Genomic DNA, 10,000 nt, shown 5'->3' on the forward strand with positions numbered 1-10,000 from the left:
GTGTACGTTTTGCGCTATCTGATGTCCATTTTACGCTATCTGATGTACATTTTAAGCTATCTGGTGTACATTTTACGCTATCTGGTGTACATTTTGCGCTATCTGGTGTACATTTTACGCTATCTGGTGTACATTTTCCGGTATCTGATGTACGTTTTGCGCTATCTGATGTTCATTTTGCGCTATCTAATGTATATTTTACGCTATCTGGTGTACGTTTTGCGCTATCTGATGTTCATTTTGCGCTATCTAATGTATATTTTGCGCTTTCTGATGTACATTTTGCGCTATCTGATGTACATTTTGCGCTATCTGATGTACATTTTACGCTATCTGATGTCCATTTTATGCTATCCGGTGTACATTTTACGCTATCTGATGTCCATACGCGTTACTGAAGGCGTGCGTGTAAGGGTGAGTTTGTGGTAGTGGTTGTGTAAGCCGTCAGCTGGGAGGAGTGGCCAGCATGCTACCTGAAACACACCTTCCCCCTCCCACAGTCACGTACGTGGGACGGTTGAGCTGCATGGGCGGCCTCTCTCAGTATGCTTGGTATTAAAAGTATAAACACAAGACATTGAGGGATTCTAGAGTTAAAAATATAGTTTGGAGAGGCTGAAGAGGTACATGGTATTTTATCAAGGTAGGAAGTGTCAACAAAATCATTCATACGAGAATTGGGTTGATCATCAGAGGACTGACGTTACGAAAATTGAGGAGTTGAATGTTGTGTAAACACCTGAAGTGGTTACTGAGAAAATATGTGTTATCCATCTCTACTTAAGAGAACATTTGTTTGGGAATGTCACTATCGAGACATTGCCTTCCAATTATAAGGAATCAGATCAAATTATGTTCACGGTTCAATTCTTCTTCAAAGAGGAGTCAGCAATATCTACTGGCTATCCAGCTCAATTGATATCAACCGCAGCTTGCACAAATATTGCAAATCCAGTACAATATTCATTACTGGCGAATCGAAGCCCGTTCTATGGAAAATATGACATGAATGCAAGGGATGAGATATGCGTCCATTTAGGTGCGGAGTGGCGCCGTTAGCTATACAGTAGCTAGGGAAATGAGCCAGGGGGGGGGGTAATTAAGCTGGTAGAAAATGCATGTTCCTCAATAGATATTAACGATACGCTGTGTGTTAGGTTAACGAGATACGCAGCAGAGAGGCGTATCATCCAGGTCATGCAGGCGATGAGTCACAATAACGTGGCTGAAGTATGTTGACCAGACCACACACTAGAAGGTGAAGGGACGACAACGTTTCGGTCCTTCCTGGACCATTCTCAAGTCGATTGTGATCTCCGCCTCGCCCAATGATACATGAAGGATTGTCGTGGATGGTTATCTTGAGGTTATCTTGACATGATTTTGGGGCTTCTTAGTGTCCCCGCGGCCCGGTCCTCGACCAGGCCTCCACCCCCAGGAAGCAGCCCGTGACAGCTGACTAATACCCAGGTACCTATTTTACTGCTAGGTAACAGAGAGATGCTGTAATCTGTCATCCAAAGATAATAACTATGAATGGAAATAACTGGAAACGGCTCCATAGCTGATACAACAAGCCTCATCCCCCAGATCTCCAGTATCAGCTATTGATATAGATAATGACTCCAAAGAGCCGCCACTTACGGGCTCGCCATAACCCGTGCTACTTGGAACTTTTTGTTCTGAGCAGCTGAATCTAAAACACCAACACTGTAAACTTGTCTTTGAGAATGTAAGGAGTACCTTGCGAAACGCATCCCTAGGCGTTCAGACCATAATAAAGTGGGAGAATGAACTTTGCAGGGTTAATTTTTCAACTTCCCTCGACAGTGAAGAAAAATATAAGAATATATTTTTTATAAATATAATCTAATCTTTCGTAAATAATCTTGCCCTTCCAGTCATATTCAACAGCATATATATATATATATATATATATATATATATATATATATATATATATATGTATATATATATATATATATATATATATATATATATATATATATATATATATATATATATATATATATATATGTATATATATATATATATATATATATATATATATATATATATATATATATATATATATATATATATATATATATTCATAAGGGTAATAATGTTGTAATTGTGGTTATGAGCGAAGAGGGAAATAGAGAAAATGCAAAATAAAAGAGAAAAAGTCATCAAGGAAGAAGTGTTAAGTAGAATGTCTGGGAGGAAGGGGGATAAAATAGGATGGGTAGAGACAGTGTGGGATGGGTGAGGGAGGCAATATGATTGTGGGAGGGGGAAGTAGAGTATAGAGATGGTGTTGTGGGATGGTAGAGGAGGGGCAAGGCAGTGGAATGGGTGAGAGATAGAGAGAAAGAGAGAGAGAGAGAGAGAGAGAGAGAGAGAGAGAGAGAGAGAGAGAGAGAGAGAGAGAGAGAGAGAGAGAGAGAGAGAGAGAGAGAGAGAGAGAGAGGAGGACGGTAAAAGGATACTCTTGACCAGTGATAAATCTAGCCACATAGCCCTCTGATGCACTCCATTAGTGATGTTATTGTCCTCTCCCTCTCCCTCTCTCCCTCTCTCTCTCTCCCTCTCTCCCTCTCTCCCTCTCTCTCCCTCCCTTACCACAGATATTCTCCAACCTGTGAAGTATTTTATATGACACTAAAGGGCCGCCGCTCCCCACACTGGAGGCTCCAAGCTCAGACCTCAACACTACACTCACACAGTATTGGATTCTGCACAACACACGCCTCTCTGACCTTCCCTGCCGCTGGCTAATATGGGGTGAGAGGCTGGAGGAGACCGTGGGAGAGCTGCCGTGGGAGAGGGCTGAGAGTGGGAGAGGTGGGGGTGGAAGTGACAGAGGAAGTGTTATCTTGAAAATTGGCGCCTTAAGGGATAGCATGTCTTGGTGGATAGGAGTAAAATGGAAAATGGGCTAAGATTAGGGAAAGGATAGAGAGGAGAGAACAGTAATGCAGAAGTTGGTGGTGGAGGGATGGGGATAGTGGGAGGAATGGGGGAGAGTAGTGGGGATAGGAGGAGATAAAATTCACACACACACATACACCATGAGGCCTCGCGGCTGAGTGGACAGCGCTCCGGGGTCGTAGTCCTAAGGGTTCGATTCCCGGTTGAGGCGGAAACAAATGAGCAGAGTTTCTTTCACCATGATGCCCCCTGTTGTTAGACATAATAGAGGAGAAATAGATTGGTTAGAAAGGCGGGGTCCAAGAGCTAAAAGCTCGATTCCGCAGGCACAAATAGTAAACACACACACACACACACACACACACACACACACACACACACACACACACACACACACACACACACACACACACACACACACACACACACACACACACACACACACACACACACACACACACACAGACCACTAACACGAACCTCATCAGTACACTGAAATGACGAGAAATTCTATACATCTATACTGTATACTTCTATATATATATATAATTCTATACTGTTAAGAGTTACTGACGGAGGTCTTCAATGGTCTGGTCCAGTACCACAGACTATAGTCCCGGGATCAAGGTGTTGAATGGAAGCTAATTACCAGGAGCTGAACCCCCCCCCCCCCCGCGCTTCATGCAGGTCGGCGTTCAATCCCCGACCGTCCAAGTGGTTGGGCACCATTCCTTCCCTCCGTCCCATCCCAAATCCTTATCCTGACCCCTTCCAAGTGCTATATAGTCGTAATGGCTTGGCGCTTTCCCCCGATAACTCCCTCCCTCCACCCCCCTGTTGTATGATTTATCGGGTTGTTGTAGTGGTGTTATAGCTTGTGGTCTCTCTCATTCGATCATTGTGATGGATTTTGTTGTTGTTTTAGGCTACTCAGAACGAAGTGTCCATGTAGCACGGGCTATGGCGAGCCCGTAAAATGGATTACGCCAAATGCCCCAAATATATATTAACCTGCCCAGGCGCCCAAGAGACACACACACACGCTGAGAAAACACCAGCCCAAGTGGGTTAGGTACCAGCTGTCGACGAAGGGACCTTCCTCTGCCGCTTTGAAGGTGGTGATAGACTCGCGTCTCAGTTTATCTTAAGAGGCGCCTGCACCCTCATCTTGGAGTCAACACCACCGTCTCCACCTCTCTCTCTCACACTGTGGATCATCCTGGGGCCAGAGTCACGAAGCAGTTACGCAAGCACTTACGAACGTGTACATCTTTCCTCAATCTTTGACGGCTTTGGTTACATTTATTAAACAGTTTATAAGCATGACAACTTGCCAATCAACTGTTGTTATTGTTATAAACAGCCTCCTGGTGCTTCGGAGCTCATTAACTGTTTAATAATTGTAAACAAAGACGCCAAAGATTGAGAAAAAAATGTACAGGAGCCAGATTCACGAAGCAGTTACGCAAGTACTTACGAACGTGTACATCTTTCCTCAATCTTTGACGGCTTTGGTTACATTTATTAAACAGTTTACAAGCATGAAAACTTGCCAATCAACTGTTGTTATTGTTATAAACGGCCTCCTGGTGCTTCGGAGCTCATTAACTGTTTAATAATTGTAAACAAAGTCGCCAAAGATTGAGAAAAAAGGTTCGTAAGTGCTTGCGTATCTGCTTCGTGAATCTGGCCCCAGAAGCTGTATTCGCAGCTTCCACATGGCGGCCACACTGGCGCCTGCCTAACCTCACCATCTATAATAGTGGGAAGAGGACAGACAGACAGACAGGCGGGTGGGTCGTATTAAACAGAACGCAATTCATTACAGCTAATTACGGGCTATTCATGCCCGTGCCACCTCTTGGGTGGCTTAATCTTTATCAGTCAATCGTTACCCATAATTCCAGACCATCGATCATGTTAACAATCGCGGCATGAATGACTGGGCAGTTATCCGAATAGGGTGACTCTATTTTTCTCTCGTGAGGTATAGAGGAAAAGGGAAGGTGATTGAAATATACAACACATCAATGGGTATTACGCTGTCAGGGCGCCTGACAGCTGAGTGGACAGCGCTTCGGATTCGTAGTCCTGAGGTTCCGAGTTCGATCCCCGGTGGAGGCGGAGACAAATGGGCAAAATGTTTTTTTTTTTTTCACCATGATGCCCCTGCTACCTAGCAGTAAATAGGTACCTGGGAGTTAGACAGCTGCTACAGGCTGCTGCTTTCTGGGGGTGTGTAACAAAAAGGAGGCCTGGTCGAGGACCGGGCCGCGGGGACGCTAAAGCCCCGAAATCATCTCAAGATTACAATTAAGTGGGATCATAAGTGAGTTCTAAAAATATCAAGTTAGAATGTCGTAACAATGGAATAAAATCAGATAATATACGAGTAAATAAAACTTGCCTGCCATTTGGGCTGGACGGTAGAGCGACGGTCACCCCCTCTTGCTGGTCGGCGTTCAATCCCCGACCGCCCACAAGTGGTTGGGGCACCATTCCTTCCCTCCATCCTATCCTAAATCCTTATCATTACACCCATTCCAAGTCCTTCATAGTCGTAATGACTCTATCGCTCTACCCCGATACTTACATTACCTTACAATTTACAAAATAAATCGATATATATATATATATATATATATATATATATATATATATATATATATATATATATATATATATATATATATATATATATATATATATATATACATTGGAATACTCGGTGCTGGACTCTTCACCTGCTGGAATACCTTGATAAAAACACATCAACATCTCCCACATTTTCTTTACTGTTGGCACTAAACACAAATAATAATTACATGAGATAAAAACCCACACACTTGTGTATATGTGAAATTTATGTAAGGCAGTTACACCAAGTCTTTCGCACTCTCCTGAGTGTTGTGTCAAGGTCTGAGTGTGTGGTGAGGACCAGACTTGTATCTTGATGTCTAATGCAAATTCATTAGACTTACAACTTAACGTTGTCTAATGCAACGTCTATGTAAATTTCTTACATAAATTCCATATATACACAAGTGTAGGGTTTTTTATCCTATGTGGTTATGTATGTGTGAAGACATTATCATTAATAATAATAATAATAATAATAATTAATTTACAAGATATGCAACGGATCAATTACAGATGTTACTTAGCACGTATATTTTATACAGATACTAATTGGGCTCAGTATCATTTACGATATACATTAAAAAACACCTAAATTAACGAGCGTGTATGTATACATACATACATATGTATGTATGTATGTATGTATGTATGTATGTATGTATGTATGTATGTATGTATGTATGTATGTGTGCATATGTATGTCTTATGGCACCAATACACAAGTCCTGCTCAGCCATAATGCACCGTCCCCCCAAAAAAAAAGATTATTTCTCTCGTTATGCAATCCAATTGTATATTTATTTTTGTTCAAATTCAAATATATTATGTAATATCGTTTGATTTAGAATTAGTCTATGGCAGGTCAGGTGTGTTCGCCATGATTGCAGTCATTTGTTCTTCGCAGTACGTGGATGATATATTTTGGGAGGTGAGATGCGAACGCAGAGTGATGCATTGTTAATACAAATTCGAATGTCATTAGTTGTGAGTCGTATGTAGAGTATTTTTTATTCACGAACCAGGCATTAGGAGGTTAGGTGAACTAGTATTTAGACAGTGTGGATGAGGCGGGGGGCTGTTAAGTTGATAACAAGGCTACAGATTGAACAAGCGGTGTCTAAGAATGAACGATTTTCATATAGGAGGGTGTCACCTCATGATATCAGACTAGATTGCATAAATGAGAGCTAATAATTATATTTGTCTTAAATTGAGAATTACAGTCGTTAACGTAGGTGGTAAGACGAAGAGGACGTCGTGTTATCGCGCGCCTCACGACTCAAGATTGCGTGCGGCAAAACAAAACAAATGAACATCAGAGGTGAATCAGATGAGACAAGTTCATTTATAAGGCTTTCACACCCTCGCTCCTATTGTGAAATGTTGCCTGTGCCGGGGGCTTATCTCGCCCTGGTAGCTAATGCCCACTCTAAACACCTGGCTCACAGGCTCACCCACCAACAGGGCCTCGTTTGCATATATATAATGTTGCCCCCACTGCTGGCAGCCTATTTCACCTGTGGAGGCTGCTTCTGCTTTTTACTGAAACTGTCCATTTAGAGAGCGCAACCTGAGCGCAACTTCATAGTCTCCTGAAACTGATTGATGCCTACTACTACTATTAGTACTACTACTACTACTGCTACTACTACCATATATACAAAAGAATGTTTGTATAAGGTTGTCTAAGGTTCGAGACATCTTGATCCAAGCCTAACAAGCCTTGAGTTCCTGAGGACTGATCGTGGTGGCCACTCTTGGTGGACTGCCTTCCGAACTACACCAGTTTCAGTGAGATCGCAGCCTTCCTCTGGGGTTAACAGAAAATGGGGTCAGGTGCGCTCAACAGATGGCGGTTACATCGTTACAGTGAGGCGGATAAGGAGAGAGGAGAAGTATGACAACTGAAGAAGTATGGTAGTGTGTGTCGCAGAGAGGCAGACAGACTTGACAGAAACAAACATGGTAGGAGAGGGGGAATGGATGTAGAGATTGTAATAGATTTTCAATTGTCTCCATTTCGATTAAGGCAGCGTCTGGGATGCTCTCGGACGTAGGTTCGAATCCTCGTCACGGCTCTTGTGGATTTGTTTGCGAGTTTCAAGTATTCCTGCAATCACTATCACTCACAGCAACACCCATTACACTTATCTTGTAGGAGAATAAATTGGAAAAATATTCATAATCTCTCTCTCTCTCTCTCTCTCTCTCTCTCTCTCTCTCTCTCTCTCTCTCTCTCTCTCTCTCTCTCTCTCTCTCTCTCTCTCTCTCTCTCTCTCTCTCTCTCTCTGCCGCAGTCATCTCTAACCGTGTTTATCTCCCCGACAGAGCCACAGCATCCATGGCATGGGAGAGGAGGACCGCCACAACCGTCCCCACCAGGAGATGGGTCAACTCACCATCGAGGAGAAGAAATTCCTTCTTTCGGTGGAGCGGGGTGATGTTGCCGGCGTCCGCAGGTGAGTCTTCCTTGTTCCTCCCTCCTCACTCCTGCAGCAGGCACTCCTGCAGCAGGTACTCCTGCAGCAGGCACTCCTGCAGCAGGTACTCCTGCAGCAGGCACTCCTGCAGCAGGTACTCCTGCAGCAGGCACTCCTGCAGCAGGCACTCCTGCAGCAGGTACTCCTGCAGCAGGTACTCCTGCAGCAGGCACTCCTGCAGCAGGTACTCCTGCAGCAGGTACTCCTGCAGCAGGCACTCCTGCAGCAGGCACTCCTGCAGCAGGCACTCCTGCAGCAGGCACTCCTGTAACAGGTACTCAGGTTAAGAGAGAGAGAGAGGGGTTTGCCAAGATAGGGGTTCAGATTCTGCTCGAATCTTTGCTAGCTCACTTTCGCCCATTGATCTTTAGGAGTGGGTTAGATTCTATTAAAGGGGTCATATAAGAAAGCTATTGTGATTCATATAAGATTTTGAGATACTGAAGGAGATTTAGACCTTATAAAGGTCACTTTAGGCAAATCTATAAATGACCTATAATTAATCTATAAATAGGAAATCTATAAATGTTTTATTGTGTGGTTTAATGTTTTTATTGACCTTATTTCCTGAATTTTATTACTGTTTGTAATATTAAATTGAAATCGGAGCTACATAAAAAATGTATATTCCAAGGTTATTATTATTTCCTATATTAGGCTTGTTTAGAACCCCACCCCCACCCCCAGAGCCCCCCCCCCTTACCCTAGGCATACTACGTACCTGCACCAGGATCCATACCCACAACAGCTTTGTATCTCCCGAGTTTCCATGCACTATGGGAACAGGTGCGTGAGGTGAAAGAAATTGTTTGCTTCCCCCTCCCCAAACGCTTCTGTCCTTCGGCCGGAGACCGCACTGACCACTAGTTTAATACCAGGGGAAATATTGGAGCCGAAAGCATTAATCTTGACCGGTGTAACGAGGTTGGGGGGGAGGGGGGGGTTGAGATAACTTTCTTATTGGCAGTTTGTCTCGTGAATTATCGGGTGATTTCTTTATTCTCCTTTCTTCAGTGTATATATATAAGTTCCTGGTTCTTATTTCTTCTTTTGCGTTCTTTCTTTTCGTGTTTTTAAACGTCTTTTTTGTTTATTATATAATTCTTGTTTCTCTTTCTGTTACTGCTTTTTATTCTACACTTTCTTGACCTTTTGATAATTACTCATTTCTGTTTGTTTTTATTCATCCCCACATTTCTCCTCTTCCTTTCTCCCTCTCTCTCTGTCTGTCTCTCTCTCTCTCTCTCTCTCTCTCTCTCTCTCTCTCTCTCTCTCTCTCTCTCTCTCTCTCTCTCTCTCTCTCTCTCTCTCTCTCTCTCTCTCTCTCTCTCTTTTTCTCTCTCTTCCTCTCCCTCACTCCCATCTATTATTTTCGCCTTCTCTCATCCTATCCTTCTTCCTGCCGCTCCTTCTATCCCTCATTCTATACGTTTGTTACGAACGATTGAAGTAGGAGAGACCAAAATTGAGAAGATGAAAGAAATAGCAGAGAAGAAAAATATCAGATAAAGGACCTAACAAAATATATACAAACATGTTCTTTTCACAAATAAGAATAATTTCGGGACAAATGACAAAGAATGTATGAAACAAAAATTGAGAATAATACAGTCAGCTGAAATTGTTTTATGCTATTGTCAGTTTGTGTAAATAATTGACCGAATTGTGGCTTATGGAAATCTGTTGTTTAATTAACAGATCATCTGGTGGTCTCTGCTCGAAAACAAAAAACAAAAACACACGCGCACGCACGCACACACATGGCAAATGCAATGCATTAGGAAGTGATGTGGTGGAGGCTGACTCCATACACAGTTTCAAGTGTAGATATGATAGAGCCCAATAGGCTCAGGAACCTGTACACCTGTTGATTGACGGTTGAGAGGCGGGACCAAAGAGCCAGAGCTCAATCCCCGCAAACTCAACTAGGTGAGTACAACTAGGCG

General features: G+C 43.0%; 1 protein-coding gene across 7 annotated transcripts in view; it reads left to right on the top strand.

Annotated features, from left to right (window-relative positions):
• LOC123773929 (transient receptor potential-gamma protein-like) overlaps nucleotides 1-10,000 on the top strand; it is a 197,151-nt gene that overhangs the window by 64,769 nt on the left and 122,382 nt on the right. For all 7 annotated transcript variants that reach the window (XM_069318652.1, XM_069318654.1, XM_069318656.1 and 4 more), the window contains exon 2: nucleotides 7,903-8,033. In XM_069318652.1, coding sequence (XP_069174753.1) covers nucleotides 7,903-8,033 — 131 coding nt within the window. The remainder of the gene's footprint in view (nucleotides 1-7,902; nucleotides 8,034-10,000) is intronic.

The sequence above is a fragment of the Procambarus clarkii genome, chromosome 91 (genome assembly GCF_040958095.1).
Source record: "Procambarus clarkii isolate CNS0578487 chromosome 91, FALCON_Pclarkii_2.0, whole genome shotgun sequence".
Lineage (NCBI taxonomy): Eukaryota > Metazoa > Arthropoda > Malacostraca > Decapoda > Cambaridae > Procambarus > Procambarus clarkii.